The sequence below is a fragment of the Phoca vitulina genome, unplaced genomic scaffold (assembly GCF_004348235.1).
Source record: "Phoca vitulina isolate PV1807 unplaced genomic scaffold, GSC_HSeal_1.0 scaffold25, whole genome shotgun sequence".
In the NCBI taxonomy this organism is placed as follows: domain Eukaryota; kingdom Metazoa; phylum Chordata; class Mammalia; order Carnivora; family Phocidae; genus Phoca; species Phoca vitulina.
Window position 1 is genome coordinate 7,056,921 of NW_022589728.1, and position 18,409 is coordinate 7,075,329.

General features: G+C 35.9%; 1 protein-coding gene across 1 annotated transcript in view; it reads right to left on the reverse strand.

The window, feature by feature from the left end:
- Positions 1-735: 735 nt before the first annotated feature.
- TCEA1 (transcription elongation factor A1) overlaps positions 736-18,409 on the reverse strand; it is a 46,155-nt gene continuing 28,481 nt past the window's right edge. Inside the window, exons 5-10 of the mRNA XM_032421770.1 lie at positions 16,563-16,708; positions 15,068-15,124; positions 13,918-14,072; positions 10,755-10,901; positions 4,037-4,108; positions 736-2,328 (exon numbers count right to left, since the gene is read on the reverse strand). Of these exons, the coding sequence (XP_032277661.1) occupies positions 2,320-2,328; positions 4,037-4,108; positions 10,755-10,901; positions 13,918-14,072; positions 15,068-15,124; positions 16,563-16,708 (586 nt within the window). The 3' untranslated portion in view covers positions 736-2,319. The remainder of the gene's footprint in view (positions 2,329-4,036; positions 4,109-10,754; positions 10,902-13,917; positions 14,073-15,067; positions 15,125-16,562; positions 16,709-18,409) is intronic.

An 18,409-nucleotide genomic window follows, 5' to 3' on the forward strand; every position in this document is an offset into this window, starting at 1 on the left:
ATCTTTAAAAAGAAGTATTTCAGAACTTTTGCCATGCCTTAGCAAAACTTGTAAACCAGTGCTCATCACCTCTGAGCTAGAAAACCAAGATCGTTATTTTCTGCTTTCCCAGGATGGTTCTTAATTAATTCCCACTACATATGTCTCATTTAATTCTTCTGTATATTCATTTAATGTATAATCATATACGTATATTCATTTAACACAGTTATTTTTATTTCCCATTAGTTAACAACTGGCTAGTATTTTTCACTACTAAGACTATGTGGTCTCTCATATTAATGTTATGTGCACACACAGGATGTGCTTGATGCTCTACTGAGAACCACTCCTGCCTCCCTCACCAGGTGTCCAGGAAAAGAGAAGAGAAAAACATGTTCCGTACTACTGCTCAATACTAGTCTTTACTTAAAACTAGGCAGGCATCACCTAATTAAAACTATCCTTTAAAAAAACACCTTAGTAGTTGGGGACACCTGGGTGGCTCAGTCAGTTAAGCGTCCGACTGGTCATGATCTGTCATGGGATTGAGCCCTGCTTTGGGCTCTGCACTCAGCGTGGAGGCTGCTTGGGATTCTCTCTCTCTCCCCCTCACACCTCTCCCTGCTCGCACACGCATGCACACACACTCTAAAATAAATAAATAAATTAAAAACCACCTTAGTAGTGGGAGAGACTTTTGAAACAAAAGGTAGAGCGGGTGTCAGTATCTAAATAAAATGACAAAATGTGATACATGTTTAATAACAAGAAACTTTATTGAATTACAAATTTAAAAATGGATCACTTAATTTAAAAGTGGGACTATTTTAGTTTTATTCTTCCAAAACTCATTCTTCCAAAAATGCACTTTATTTTTCAAGTGATAAAGGTTAATCTGTGAAATGACAAAGTAGAGACAGGATGGTACCAGTGGGCCAATGCTCATATATAAGGTCATAACATGGACCTTTAATGTTGCTTTCTATATTACATCAAATTGATTTGCATTTAAAAAAATGGGAAAAGGGAGCAAAGGGGAGTGCAAAACGTGTACTGAAGTCTTCCTATAGGAGTCTGATAGAATACAGATTCAGCATAATAAAATGTGGCTTTTGTAAAAGTGGCCTTTAAGATGTGCTAGAGCAAGTGTACTCTAAGGAAACCATGTGAAAATCATTTTTTCTTATTCCTAACAAAACAAATGGTACACATGTAAAAAAATTTAATTATAAGATTTGTATTGTAAAACCAATTGCATTATAGCCCATATATTTTGCTGAACAACCTCATTCATTGTGTAACAGAAAAAGAGCAAATTTGATTCAGGACAAAAATATGTTCTATCAACCTCCATATGGAAAGACCACAGCTTTAATGATTTATATAGTCCTTAAACTTAATCCTTGGTCAGCAAAGATTTCCAAATCAAAATCAAGTCATAACTGTTTATAGTAACTATACTGTATTAAAATGCTAATATTTTCTTCCCAAGTATGTCTTCCTATGAGGGGAAAAATGGTCAGAAGCTTTCATTCTTTGCCTATGCTGGGATTTATGAAAAACCTACTAAACTACAACAGTGTTCTGCAAAACTAAAATACACTACAGAGTCAAACGGGTAAATAAACAACAAAACCAAACTGATTTCAACAAAGTCATGTTTCCAAAAGTAAAATCTATTAAGAACAAGTCATAAACACGTACAAGAAATTACAAGAAATGATTATCACGATTAGTTACAAATGCAAAATAATATCTAATTATCCCAGACTTGTGAACATAATAATTAAGATCAATCTCATAGGCTAGTTCAAATATTATATACAATTTAGATAAGTTGCTCAAGTAGTATCTGAATACACACCACATGTGATAAACTTATATTACCTCTTCTCCTCTTTTACTATTTGCAGGTATGTGCCAATATGGGGGGGAAAATGTAATTTCCATTTATATATTAACTGAGAAGAATAGTATTTCTACTGTGTATGTTTGGACTCTAAAAAAGTTAAGGTACATTTTTCTTTTAAAAGAAAAAAAAGGTAAAAATAAATTGCCAAAAGTTTAACTGATAAAAGTTTAATATCAACTTACTATAAAAATGAAAAAAAAGTTTTTAAACAAATACCATACAATTATTATGTGGTCTCCCTACTGATCTGAAACTACAGAAGGCATTTAAGGAAGGAATGCTATGTCAAAAACCAAGACTAACCCAAGGGATGTATGTTACTTTAAAAATCTGATTTGCAGGAAAACTAGATGCTTGGCCTAGTTTTAAAGCTAATTACAAAATCCATTTTTTAATGGTCCAGACACTTTGCCATTTCTTCCAACTCAACAGAACTGTCAAAAAAAAAAAGAAGTATTTCGTGAGACCTTTAAATACATACAATGGGGTGTATCCCGCCCCCATTTAACACAGTATACACCTTATACTGCTAAAGAAAGAGGCATTTTTGAAAAAGATGCTGTATTTCTCAGACATGAACAGACAGCTATCCTAAGTGTTTGACTTTTCCAATTTGGAATCAGTAGCAATATATAACTGAAGAAATAGTATAAAATATTTTATTAACTACCCCTCTTCTTAATGTTTTTAGGTTAAAAAAATGAATTAAAAAAAATGAATTCCAAACCTGAACTTCTAGAGTAACCCATCCTTAGGCATCAGCTTTCTACATTAAATTGAACTTTCTTAAATCCAAGAAGTACTGTCAGAACTATGCTGCAAACTGCCTATATTCAAAACAAACTGCAATATGCCCAATAATATAGAAATCATCATCAACATCATCATCATCATGTAAAATAAATCTAAGAGCTAGCTGGAAAAGCCAGACTTGCTCAAGAGGACCGAAAATAAATAATTAAAAAATGAATGTCCCTCAGGATAGGAGACTCTGTTTCAAATCATGATGACACTCTCAATACCAGTAACCTTCCCAGCTCAGAACTAAGTCCTTTGTGTATAATAAAATGGGTACTGGTCTCAACCCCTAAAATAATGTCTAGGGCCAAAGTCCTATACCATATTTGCGTAGAATATTCCATTGTCTAGCTTTTAATTCACTTCTGATTTTCAGAAAATGCTTTAACTTGGGTGAGTAATTCAAAATAAGCATTAAAGAGCTAAAGCTAAGTATAGCTTAAAAAAAAAAAGAAGAAGAATCACACAAGCTTCACAAAAACCAATAAATGCAACCAGCATTTTTGGAATACCAACAATTATCAGGCACTTTTTAAATATATTATCTGTACTCTTTCACCACAGCCTGTGTTGTAGATATTATTTACATGTAATATGTGAGAAAATCACAGTTCACTAATGATAAGCAGCAGAGTTCAAAGCCTATTTGGCTCCAAAGACTATATTCCTACTACGTGAGCCTCCCCAACCACACACCCCTAGCAGCCCCATCTATGGTAACAATAAAAATGGTCTCAGAAGTGATGTGTAATTCTTCTCCCAAGTTTAAATTATATTTCTGTGGCTCACAAAAATACTCAAGAAGGGATCATTTAAATAACATACACTTGCCTGTGTGGGGCTCATTCAAGAGCACATAGGTGATATGAAGGCTCAGTGAAAAGCCTACCAAACCATGACAGTACTCATCTGTTAATTCCTAAAATAAACACTAAAACCATCCTGCTGGATTTCAACAAGGTAAAGTAATCTTTCCAGAATCAAAATCTATGAAGACAAGTAATACCCAAAATCTATGAAGACAGATTTTCTGGAAGTACAAGAGTCAAAGCAATTAAATGAGTATAGTATATATAGGACTATGATACAGTAATTGCAGTTAAGATTCAATCCTGTTACTCCTGCACCAAAACAATATGAAAATAGGAAAATTAAGTTAACATTCTTAATTTCTAATAGAGTACAATATATTATATTCCTTTACAAATGGTTCATCATGGACTTCTGTAGTACTGGACAGCATGAGCAAATGTATATATTTAGATACCTCGGTAGCCTTATGAAAAGACGTGAAGAAATCTTTTATAAATGGGTAAAATATGAATATAAGAAAAAGTCATATACCTTCCATCGATTTCCACATTCATTGCAGACAACAAATGTTGTCATCGGTTCATCAGCACTACGGGTTTGTACCTGCAGCAAAATCAAGTGAAAAATATTACTTTTTACAATACTATAAAAAGTCTGACCTAAATAAGAACATTCTACATTAAGATATACAGTAACCACAGCGGTACCACAATAAAATGTATAAGAGCCTGAAACAAGTTCAAATAAGCTAAGTAATGTCAAAAGGATACATATTTCAAAACTTCTTTTTCTAAGTCATTCCTTGTCTTTTCATGTTTAATTTATTCCAGGTAAGTGGGAAAACCATCTAAAGTCACACATACTTTTTATAAATGGCTAATAAATATTTAAAAATTTCATCATAAGAAGCATTAGAAATGTTAATTAAAAGATACGTCAATTTTCTCTTATAAATTAGCAGAGATGTAAAAATTACGAATTTCATTCTGAAAAATACTGTCACAACCTTTCTAAACTTTAGGCAGCAACAAGGTAAGAGCCTCAAACATCCATTCTCTCTGACCTAGGAACTTGACATCTGATCTACTCTAAGATGGTAATTAGAAACAAAAATAAAGACCTGTGTACAGATCAACATCACTGATCATTAGGGAAATGCAAACCACAAGGAATTATCACCTCACACCTGTTAGAATGGCTATTATCAAAAAGACAAGAACAAATATTGCTGAAGATGTGGAGAAAAGGGAACTCCTGTGTACACTGTTGGTAGGAATGTAAACTGGTATATCCATTATGGAAAACAGGATGGCAGATCCTCAAAAAATTAAAAATTAAACTACCACACAGGGATGCCTGGCTGGCTCAGTTGGTAGAGCATGCAACTCTTGATCTCGGGGTCATGAGTTTGAGCCCCACGCTGGGGGGTAGACTTTACTTTAAAAAAAAAAAAAATGGTAGAGCCAGCATAAAAAATAAAATAAAATCAACTACCTTATGATCCAGCAATCCCATTCTGCATATATATCTGAAGGAAATGAAATCAATACCTCAAAAAGTTATCTACATACCCATATTGACTGCATTATTCACAATAGCCAAGATATGAAAACAATCTAAATGTCCTTCAGCTGAAGAATAGATAAAGAAAAGTGATATATATACACAATGGAACATTATTCAGCCATAAAAAAGAAGGAAATCCTACTATTTGAGACAACACGGATGGACCTGGAAGGAATGCTAAATAAAATATGCCAGAGAATGACAAATACTATATGGTATCACTTATATGTGGCATCTTAATAAATAAAATAAATAAATAAATGTGGATTTCATAGAAACAGAGAACAGATGGTAGTTGTAGAGGCTGGGAGAAGAGGGAAATGGAGAGATGAAGGTCAAAGGATAAAAACTTTCAGGTATAAAAACAGTAATTTCTGAGGATCTAAAATACAGCACAGTGACTAAAGAGTCGATCTTAAGCATTCTCACACACACACACAAAAAAGAGTTAACTATGTGAGATAATGGATATGTTAATTATCTTGATCTTGGTAATCATTCCACAATGTATATATACATCAAATCATCTCACTGTACACTTTAAAAACATTCAATTATATGTCAATTATTCCTCATAAAGTTGGGTGTGGGAGATCTGTGTACAGGGATGTTTGAAGTGTAATTTTATAATAGTGCAAACACTGGAAACAACTTAAATATCCAACAGGGAAATAATGAAATAAGAGCATACCCATCTGATGGAATATTATACAGCTATTAAGATGTTTACAAAGGTTTTGGTTTGTTGTTTTTTTTTAATAATTAAAGGAAAATACTTACATTATAGTAGCTAAGTGAAAAGAAGTACAGTTCTGCCTCGAACAATGTGGAGGTTAAGAGCACCAACTCCTCATGCAGTTGAATATCCACATCTAACTCCTCTAAAACGCAACTGCTAATAGTCTACTGTTAACTACAAGCCTTACCAACAACACAAACTGTCGATTAATACATATTTTGTATGTTATACCTACCATATACTGAATTCTTTTTTTTTTTTTTTAAAGATTTTATTTATTTGAGAGAGAGAATGAGAGAGAGAGCACATGAGAGGGGGGAGAGTCAGAGGGAGAAGCAGACTCCCTGCTGAGCAGGGAGCCCGATGCGGGACTCAATCCTGGGACTCCAGGATCATGACCTGAGCCGAAGGCAGTCGCCCAACCAACTGAGCCACCCAGGCGCCCCATATACTGAATTCTTAAAGCAAGCTACAGAAAAGAAAACGTGATTAATAAAATCATAAGGAAAATACATTTACAGTACTAGACATGTATTTGTTGAAAAAAATTTGTGTGTTAAGTGGACTCATGCAGTTCAAACCCATGTTGTTCAAGGTTCAACTGTACATAAAATGGTTTACAGGGGTGTATGGGTGGCTCAGTCAGTTAAGTGTCTGCCTTAAGCTCAGGTCATGATCTCAGGGTCCTGGGATCGAGCCCTACACCGGGCTCCCTGCTCAGCGGGGAGTCTGCTTCTCCCTCTCACTCTGCCTCACCCCACTGCTCATGCTCTCTCTCTCTAATAAATAAAATCATTAAAAAAATGGTTTACATTATTTAGCTACAACTAAACTAGAAAAACTTCACAAAATACTGCAGGCACCAAAATACTGACCACTGTTCTTTCTAAATGCAGATTAATGGATGATTTTAAATTTTTTGTTCATATTTTTCTGCATTTTCCAATTTTTCTATAAATAGGTCCTTTACATTGCTTTAAAACAGCTAATGTAGGGGCACCTCAGTGGCTCAGTTGGTTAAGCATCTGACTCGATTTTGGCTTGGATTATGGGATCTGGGCGTGGAGCCTGCTTAAGATTCTCTCTCTCTCCCCTTCCCTCTGCCTCTCCTCACCAACCCTCTCTTTAAAAATAAAAAATAAAACTTAAAAAAAAAAGAAAAAAAAAGCTCATTCGACACAGAAATGCAACTCCTGAGAAAATACCCAAAAGAATGGAAAGCAGGGTCTCAAAGAGGTATTTGTACACAGAAGTTCATAGCAGCATTATTCATAATAGCCCAAAAGGTGGAAGCAACCCAGTGTCCATCAACAGATGAATAGATAAACAGAATGTGGTATATACATACAGTGATTATTCAGCCTTAAAAAGGAAGGCAATTCTGGGGGCGCCTGGGTGGCTCAGTTGGTTAAGCGACTACCTTCGGCTCAGGTCATGATTTCAGGGCCCTGGGATCGAGCCCCGCATCGGGCTCCCTGCTCGGCGGGAAGCCTGCTTCTCCCTCTCCCACTCCCCCCTTCTTGTGTTCCCTCTCTCGTGGTCTCTGTCAGTTAAATAAATAAATAAAATCTTAAAAAAAAAAAAAAGGGAAGGAAATTCTGATATATGCTATAATATGGATGATCATTTATGAACATTACATGGTTTTAATTTGTATTTCCCTGATGATTAGTGATGTTGATCTGTACACACATTTGCGTTTCTAATTACTAACTTAGAATAGATCAGGTATCAGAAATAAGCCAGGGACAAAAAAAGGACAAATACTGTTATGTGGTACCATTTATCCCTTTGACTACCTAGAGTAGTCAAATTCAGAGACTGGTGGATGCCAGGAGCTAGAGAAATGTACAGTTACTATCTAATGGGTATAGGGTTTCAGTCTTGCAAGAGAAAAAGAATCCTGGAGATTGCCACAATATTATGAATGTACTACTACTCAATTATATACTTAAACATGGTGAAGGTGGTAAATTTTAGGTTATGTGTATTTTGCCACAACTAAAAATTTTAAAACAAAAGAGAACTCAGGAAAAAATAATAATAAATAAGCTAATATGATTTTTTTAAACTTTATCAACATAAGATAATAGACTTCCAAAGTTCTCAAAAAAAATAAAGTTGTAAGTTATTTTTAGGTTTAAGTTACGGGGGAGATGAGAAGATGGGAGAAGGCAAGAACCTGACTACCAACAATATTGCATTCTGAATAAGGTCTATTTAAATTTAGTGTGGGATGATGAAATCCAGTATATTACTGCCTCAAAGATGAGAAGCACACAATACTTGTCAACTATCAACATGATTTTTAACTCAAAAGCCCAAAGGGAGAAAAAGAAGAGGCATTCTCAAAAGAATAGCATTCTGCTTATTTAAGGCCTTCAGATAAAAATGGTTTGAAAAATCCTTCTGAAATATTCTCATGTATTTATATCTAGATACTTGCTAACTAGGGCCCTAAAAGTACATAGATAGGAGGAATTTTTGCCCTCTGGGAAAAATGTTCATCTCCTGGTAGGTACATGTTAACCAAGAGTCAAACTTCAGTCTTTTATATCTGTTATTCTGCCAACTTTGGAAATTTTCTATCTATTGACAGAATTGATTCTAAGAAAATCATACTGACTTCCTCTTTAGACTAGGTTCTTTCTATTAAAAGAAACGTTTTTTATTGTAGCTGATTATGTAAATATATCACTTCTTCATATGTTTTTTTTTTTAATTTATTTATTTAGAGAGAGCACGCACGCGCACAAGAGGAGAGGGATAGAGGGATAGGGAGAGAGAACCTCAACTAGACTCCACACTGAGCGCGAGCTCGACATGGGGCTTGATCCCAGGACCCTGAGATCATGATGGGAGCTGAAATCAAGAGTCAGACGCTCAACCGAGCCACCCAGGCGCCCTGGCTTCATATGTTTTAAAGAAGCTTTGGCAGGCGCCTGGGTGGCTCAGTTGGTTATGCAACTGCCTTTGGTGCAGGTCATGATCCTGGAGTCCTAGGATCAAGTCCTGCATCAGGCTCCCTGCTCAGCAGGGAGTCTGCTTCTTCCTCTGACCCTTCCCCCCTCATGCTCTATCATTCTCTCTCTCAATAAATAAATAAAAATCTTTAAAAAAAAATAAAATAAAGATGCTTTGGCTTTAAATACCTTTCTATTTATACTTAATACTTCCTACTATGCAGCATTTTCAGGAGAGAGTTTTTATTGCTTAGACTTTTCTGCCTAATCGAAAGAAAACAGAGCAATCCAAACTCAGAAATTTCTGAAGCCACTTTCATATGTTAATATATTTTAGTGACTATCGGTAGTAATAGTTCCACAAAACAAAATACTGAAATATCAGATCTATAACTATGATTAAATGAAAGACTTCAAAAAGAGGACTTTGGATTGGTTAAATAGAGCATATCTGAAAATGGGAGTGTTATGTACCTTTAAAAACTAAAAGAGGCAGAAGTTTATATAATGTGCTACCACATGTGTTTAGGAAATGGGGAAACAGGGGCGCCTGGCTGGCTCCATCAGAAGAGCATGCAATTCTTGATCTCGGGGTTTTAAGTTTGAACCCCATGTTGGGTGTAGAGATTACTAAAAAATATAAAAAACAAATGTAAAAAAAGGGAAAACAAAAATATATTCATATTTGCATGTATATGCATAAAACACGTAGAAAGCCACACAACAAATAACCTGGTTTACCTCCAGGGAGGTGGGACCAAGTGGCTGCAGGTAAAAGTGGGAGGGGAATTTTCCACTCACAATCTTTTGTACCTTTTGAATTTTTAACCTTGAGAATGACACCTTCTAAAACTTAAAAAAAAGAAAAAAAAGGTTCCTTTCTACAACTTATATACAATTTAGTAATACTACTTCCTTAACTTCTGCCTAATTTTCTGTCTATCAGAAAATTCGATTCCCTAAATCCATTACCCTAAAACATTAACTGTAAGTTGTTCTTTAAGGAGAAAATTTTGAGTTTAGTAGATTACAGACACAGCACAAAAATACCTACTTGACAAATGAAATTAATGACAGTGATAAACCATTTTCACATATGTGGCTCTTTCCAGCTTTCTTTTTGTCCAAGAACAAAAAGGAAAGTTAGTCGCATCATATGTGAAAAGTCATCAATACGTTGCAGAAAAGGAAATCAGTATCTGGAAAGCAATTAAGCAAAAAGTACCTACACCCAAGTGAGGAAGAGTAAAGAACTTTCCTTAAATTATATGATCCTGCCAAATAAAAAGAATTATAACCTGTTTATATACTAACCAATAATCAACTGCTCAACTCTTAGAATGTGGCCATTTCATTAAATCCTACAATGATTTTTATAAATTTTATTTAATTGATACAGCTTTCACAGTAACAACTTCCATGAAAGTATAAATATATCAACTTATTTTCAATTAACTGGAATGTGTGTATTAAGAAAGCATTATCAAAGTACTGGTAATTATCTTTACCACTGGTTTTGAAACAGGAGTTGCAAGCATTCTACTTAATGTAGTTAGTTTTAATTGGATTATAATTGACATACAATATTATATTAGTTTCAGGTGTACTACATAGTGATTTGGTATTTTTATACATTACAAAATGATTATCTTTATAGGTTTAGTTACCCTCTGTCACTATACAAAGTTACTACATTACTGACTATATTTTCTATCTTGTATATTACATCCTTGTGACTTATAACTGGCAAGTCTGTACCTCTTAATCCCCTTCATTTATTTCATGCATCCCCCCACCCCTCTTCTCCAACAACCACAACCACCACCAGGTTTGTGCTCAGATGAGTCATTTTTTTTCTTTTTAGATTCTACATATAAGTGAGATCATATGGTATTTGTCTTTCTCTGACTTACTTGACTTACTAGCACAATACCCTCAAGCATCCTTACGTGAAAGTAAGAATCTATAAATAATCACCAACCTGTGTGTAAGTACAATTCTTCTTTTTACATTTGCCACATGTGAATAAGTCAGTCTGGGTTCCACCTGTCTTGGCCATCTGATGCTCTCTGATGGCTTCTTTGGTCAAGTTTTTCCGCATCTCTTTGAGTTCATCACTAGCCATTTCCTGTCAGGGAGGTGGCAATACCACTCAGTTATAGGCATTTTCTATATATATCCTGAATGTTTTTTTATGTTCTATAAGCTCAATAAACCAACTTTTAAAGTTTTAAAAGTGAAAAATTTTTCCTCAAAGAACTCAGAGTTTGCTTTCTTTTAAAATTTCATCAAATACTTGTAAGTTTCTATGTGAAAATTAGATTTAATTACCTCTTAAAGGTTTATCAACAATGTAATAATACTGTAGCAATGAGCACCTCTAGTATCCAGATTGTTGTCTGTACCATTGCCCTCCCCAAAAAGGAACCAGGGATCTTTGGAGGAATATCTGGTTCCCATTTTGAATCAAGAAATGCAGAGGATTTGGAGTGCCTGGGTGGCTCAGTCAGTTGAGCATCCAACTCTTGATTTTGGCTCAGGTCATGATCTCAGGGCTGTGAAATCCAGCCCCACATTAACTCTGCTCAATGCGGAGTCAGCTTAGGATTCTCTCTCTCCTTATCCCTCTGCCCACCCCCGCCCCCCGCTCACACTCTTAAAGAAAAAAAAAAAAAGAAGAAAAGAAATGTACAGGATAAGCCAAGGTCATCCTCTTGTGCCAGAGAAGCATGGAAGCTACCAAAGACTTTTTTGTTGGTTGAGTCATATGGACGAGGGGCTACCATGAAGGACCTCCCATTAGCCAAAGATAGGACAATTTCTTCAGCTATCAAAATAAATTACTGTAAAGAACCAATCCCCACTGGATAGATGAAAATGTCACAAGTCCTGGGGCGCCTGGGTGACTCAGTTGTTAAGTGTCTGCCTTCGGCTCAGGTCATGATCCCAGGGTCTCGGGATTGAGCCCCACATCAGGCTCCCTGCTTGGCGGGAAGCCTGCTTCTCCCTCTCCCACTCCCCCTGCTTGTGTTCCCTCTCTGTGTCTCTCTCTTTAAAAAAAAAAAATGTCACAAGTCCATGATACTGAAAAAGAAGAGCACAAGCATGCAAAAAAAGCAACAAAGCCCCCCCTGGCAGTTACTAGGGCACCAACTGCTCATTCTGCTAACTGTTAACTAAAGGGAAAGAGTTTCAGACAATAGACAACATTTACCTGCCTTTCCTATCCAAACCAAAGGGGTCACCAAGTGCCTGAGTTTACAAAGGAAAATGCTTCTTTATTAAAGAATCTAGCTAATAAATGTGAAAGGAAGGACAGAACTTTAGAAATCACTATTTTGCAACTCCTAATAATTTAACCAATTCAGGTAAGGAAATCAGTGGATGAATACATTAGATGAAAGGTCAAAGGAGAACTTTACAATGGAGGAATCAGACTGTTAATATCCAAACCCACTGATCAATCTCAGCATGCTAACAGTAAAGCAACAAGACATTATGTGTCTCCTAACGCAATACGAAGTAAAAAGCACCAATTACAAGTATTTATGTGGGGAAACACAGTTGAATTTGTATGTAATCGAGCCTATAGAACTAGCTTCCAGTTCACAGACAAGAGAGGGGACAGAAAAGTTAAATAACATCCTGAGGAAGAAAGAGACAATTCATACTGTGGGATACAGAAGAAATAAATTGGTTTCTTCAACAGGTCAGTGTCATGAATAAAAAAGGGGTCAGGGGCAGGAAAGAGACTGCAAGGGATTTAAATACATATATATACAAAATCTTTAGAGACCTAACTAAAGGTAATGTGCAGACTTGGATCCTGATACAAAGAAATGTACAATCAGGAAAATATGAATATATAAATTAGGAATTGCTTTTAGCTTTGTTGGATGTAGTGATGACAATGTAGTTATGTAAGAAAACTATTTTTTAAAATCATCAAATTTTTAAAGGTATCGCTCTTAGGTTTATAAAGGTAAAAAGAGGGGTGCCTGGGTGGCTCAGATGGTTAAGTGTCTGCCTTCGGCTCAGGTCATGATCCCAGGGTCCTGGGATCAAGCCCCACGTCAGGCTCTCTGCTCAGCAGGGATTCTGCTTCTCCCTCTCCCTCTGCCTGCCGCTCCCCCTGCTTGTACTCTCTCAGGCTCTGTCAAATAAATAAATAAAATCTTTTTAAAAAAAGCTTATAGAAAAAAGGTAAAAAGATATAATGTCTGCAATTTGTTTGAAAACAATTCAGGGGAAAAGAAGGAAAAAGAAAAAAGAAAAAAGGGATAGACTGAAAAGGGTCACAATTTTTTTTTTTTAAGATTTTATTTATTTGGAGAGAGAGAGAGCATGAGTTGGGGAGGGGGGTAAAGGGAGAGAGAAGCAGACTCCCCACAGAGCAGGGAGCCCAACGTGGGGCTCAACCCCAGGACCCTGGGATCATGACCTGAGCTAAAGGCAGACGCTTAACCAACTGAGCCACCCAGGCGCCCCAAGGGTGACAAATTCTTGAAACTACCTGAAGCTTGGGTGATAGATATATAGGAGTTCATTACACTATGGTCTCTAATTTAAAGTTTTAGGTTATTTTAATGAGGTTTTAAAAAAGTGAATGTTAAAAATACAATCATTTTTATTTAGCTATATAGAAAGACAAATAGACTCTCTTGGATGTGTAATAAAATAATGAGACTGCAGACTGAACAGCTGTGTCTATAAACAGCAAGCTCTGAATTTCATTTTCTCCATCATTCCCTAAAATTTAAGGAATAGTCAGTAAGATGTGACCAATTTTATGGGGTTTAACCATGAAAAGAACTTGGAGGTTACAAAGTCCATTTGCAATTATATATTCAAATCTTCAATTCCACATGAATCCAAAATAAATAAAAACAATTTCATTTTTAGACAATGATTTAATCAATCAACCAAAGATTATGGTATAGTTGTGGAAGAGACAAAGTATTGACACCAACAGATTCAATCACCTTAAGTATTTGTCTAGTATATTATACATATAAATATATCAGAATAGCTAATAATGATTTATTATAAATGTAGTACTTATACAGTACTTCATGATTTACACAGACTTTTGACTTGACATCATATAATCACATCATGGAAACATAATATTCACATATACTCACCTCTGCTGTCATTCTAGCGAATAAGTCAGGAGGAATATTTCCACACAGTACATTTTTCCTTAAATTTGGATTCTTAGCATCTTTAAGATTTGATATTCTACTTCGTACTCTATTTTTGTATTTCATGTCTGTATTCCTTATTTCTTGATATATAGGTACTAGGCCATTAAGGAAAATAAGTTAAAATACAGAGGTATTTTTTTCCCATTTCACCGAAGTAAGAATTCCTGAAGTTTCTAAGCAGTTCTCCAAAATGGTCTCCAATTTAGATTAAGCTAACAAGGCAGTGTGTCTACCTCATTACTTGATCTGTAACTGGCAAGTAACAGTGATCCTACTTTTACACTATGAATGAGCAATGCTTTCTTCTTAATGTTTAATGCCAGTAGCACACAAATTAAAGACATTTCAAAAAGTAACTTAGGTACTCCGTCTGAGTGAGAAAACTTGTGAAAAGAAGACTGCATTTATATAAACTTTCACTTGCCCAAATCTGAATTCTACAAAGGATCCTAAAAGGCTTGATGACTACACAGTTCCTTTGGGCGCCCTCTGGGACGAAACCATTCATGGTGGCCCAAAGGTTCATTTCCTCCCCCAGCTCAGCAAGAAGCTAGTTTAGCAGTTTTTCTTCTCAACAGAAAAAAAACTTCAGGCGAGCCTGAAGAGCAGCACACTTTTTTCCAACAAGGCCATTTCCAAAACTAGGAGAGTTCCATGGTCACATGGTCACCCAGATGTGCACAACACCTCTTCCGAAGCCCCTTCCATGGTGCCCAGGACAAACACACTTCCCTCCTGGGTAATGAACTCAGGGGACCTCGCATGCTTTGCTGAGATTCCCCCAAACGTGAAACCCTACTTCACACGTATAGTGTGTGTGTGTCTTCCATGTTCTTTTGCACAAGTTCAATTGAGATGCCACATTCTCAACTTGCAAGGCAGAAAAATAAAAATACTATCAACACGTTTTACTTTTGAATAACAAGAAAACAAGAACAAAATGATATGGATGGCCCTATCCTTTTCTTGCAAAATAATACAATGAAGATAGAAACTGAAAAATGAAACTCCAAATTCTATACAGGAGGAAGAAAAATATAATCTAGCAGATTATTTAAACAATCATGAATATACACACAAAGGATATCTTCCTCAATTTGAGATCCTAATTCTTCCTCATCAGCTCCAATAGCGACGTAGTCATCTAAATACAGGCACAAAGAATTGTCAAAAATAAGTGATTATGACATATTGAAAAAAAAATTTCAATACAGAGTAAATTAAACTGTATTTCTATTTCAACCCCACTGCCCTAATAATAGAGTCCTTTTTATTTAGTTTCATTAGAATCTGTTCTCTTTTCTACCCACTAGACTCCTCCTCTGGATTCACCTAATGTCCACAGTGGTCCTGCATTGATGACTCCTTATCCCTCAGGAGTGGGGAAGTAATTGATCTAGCAGGCAATTCCTCATTTCACAACTCCATAAATTCTGGTTGCTCCAGCAGAGAGTAGAGAAAGTTATAGAAAGAACTGTCTTGTCTCCTGTGACTCAGGCTTCAATGCAAAGAAACCATTCATTTCACCTGCCAATCACATATACGGACACACTCACAAGACTCCTATGCAAATATTCAAATGGATAGAAGGAAATAAAAAGAAACTAGGAAGAAAAAGAAAAAATATATAAAGAAACAGTAAGGGAATCAAAATAGAAAGGGCAGAGTAAAGAGAAAAATAGGTCATACTAACTATGGTTCAGTATAATAGAAAAGGAGTGAATTTGTATAAGATGATAAATATTCCTGTATATGATACTTTAAGAATGAATAACCAAATTAGATTAAGGTTCCCATATATATATATAAATCAAGATCTCTTTTCCACTTAAAAAAAGTAAAAAATGGAATTATGAATATAAAACAAATACTATTTGTCATACTAACATTTAACAACAGGACCCAAATACATTACCACTAACGCTCAATCTGGGGAGCAGAGTAATTACAGTTGACCCTTGAACGACACAGGGGTTAAGGATGCCAACTCCCTGTGCAGTCAAAAATCCACATTTAACCTTTGACCCCCCAAAAACTTTAACTAGTAATAGCCTACTGTTGACCAAAAGCCTTACCAATAACATAAACAACACATATTTTATATGTTATATATACTTATACAATATACATTGTATTCTTAGAGTAAGCTAAAGAAAAAATGTTATTAAGAAAATCATAAGAGAAAACAGATTTACATTATTGTACTGTTTTTGTTGGGAAAAAATCTACATTATAAGTAAACCCAAGCAGTTTAAACTCATTATTCAAGGGTCAACTTGGATTAAAGTGGGGGAAAAAAAGATTTGTGAAAAGCCTTTAAGTTACTCTGAATCAAGGGAAACATCCATATATTAGAAGGAATCTCCTTCTTGGAACTATATAGTAGTGAGCAGAGGCCCCAGCATGCCTAGTGCTCTCTGCCATCAGTAACCCCTATTTGCCACAACGTCTTCCTGAACTAAGCAGTGCAAGCAGTTATCACCAGGATGCCGCTGGTGAAACAGAATCATGGAGGTGGACATGGCGGCGGCGGTGGTGAGGAACAAAGAACTGGGCAATGACACAGGGTACACTAAACTTACCTCCCGTTCGGAGAGCTGCGGCAAGCATCTCCCTACACTTTAACCGTACAGAATCAGAAGTGCTTGGTGCCCGAGGAAAAGATGAAACATAAGTATCTCGAGCATTTGTCTCATCCTTTCTGCTGCTTACGTTGCCACTGGAACTACTAAAATACACATACACACACACACACACCAAAAAGAAAACAGGAAAAGTTCTCTTAAAGTAACATCATTACTATCACTCTCTAAAAACAAAAATTCTTGGACTAAATAAATGGGATCATATTCAGTGACTCTTAAATGAAAAAAGAAATTGCATGCATATAGATTTCTAAAAAGTTAAAATTTCAGGAAATCTGAGACACGTTTCATGTTTTTTTAACCAATTAAACACCTTGATTATCCTTTTAAACATTAAACAATATTTTTGATAAATAAAATACACATTACAGCTCAATACAATAAATGAAAACAAGGATCTTGGTTATGAGAGGGGCAAGGGGATGATACCAGAGAATACGACAACTCTCAACCAAGACCAGAGGGGGAAAAACAATGTTTGAAAAACCTTGTTCCAATTAGACAACCAATGACGTTTATATTTAAAACACTCCCTTCTGGATAAAAAACATGTGTAGTGAGAAATGAGTTATAAGAATATGAAAATGTCTAATTCCTCCCTAGAAACATCAACTCAATCAGGACAGCTTAACAGTTTTCCAGTCAACCTAATCATTCCAATTGCTTCTAACTTCTTAGAGTCTCACCAAAATATTTTCTGCAGGGTTTCAATTAATGTTTATCACATTGAAGATATCTGCCACAAACCTTTCCAAAGACACCATTCACCCGCCACGGAGTAACTTGCTGAACTGCTCCAGGGAGATACCTCCTCCTCTCCCTCCACATAACCCACTATCAAACTGCACAAAAAGATCCCCAAGGACAGAAGAGTCCTTCTGTATACCTTCTACGTTTAATCACCTCCTTCCTGAAGCCTTGTCTTCTTCAGAGAGAGAGAGTGTGAGTAACTGTGTGTGTGTATGGATAGATACCAACCACTCTGTCAGACTTCCTATGTGATAATTCTATGCGTTTGTCAATAGGCTCGCTCCCTAAACTTCAATTACATAAAACAGATAAAAATATACTAGGAACTTATTCCTACTCCAATATCTACTTAAAATATCTGCCTATACTTTTATATTTTATATTCAAGGCACGAAGTCAGCGACTTTGAATATAACACAACTGAAAGCATTTGTTAAAAATGTCATAAACTGGGGCACCTGGGTGGCTCAGTTGTTAAGCGTCTGCCTTTGCCTCAGGTCATGGTCCCAGGGTCCTGGGATCGAGCCCCGCATCGGGCTCCCTGCTCAGCAGGAAGCCTGCTTCTCCCTCTCCCTCTCCCCCTGCTTGTGTTCCCTCTCTCACTGTGTCTCTGTCAAATAAATAAATAAAATCTTTAAAAAAAAAAAAAGTCATAAATTATAGCCTATACTTTTCAAAAATATTATGGTCGTGACAGATTGAAGAATTACTCCAGATTAAAGGAAACCAGAGATGATAGCTAAATGCAGTATGTGATCCTGGATGATATTATGGAAAAATCTTTTTCCTCTCCAATAAAATACTCTATTGGAAAAACTGCTAACATATGAATAAGCCCTACAGATTAGGAAAAAAGTACTGTATTAATCCTAACTTCTGGACATTGGTATCTGTATTGTGCTTAGATGTGAGAAAGCGTCCTTGCTCTCAGAAAATACACACTGATGTATTTACGGATATAAAGGACTCTCATTTGGTTCAAAATAAAATTATTCATGTGTCTGAGTATGTACACACACATATATATATATGCA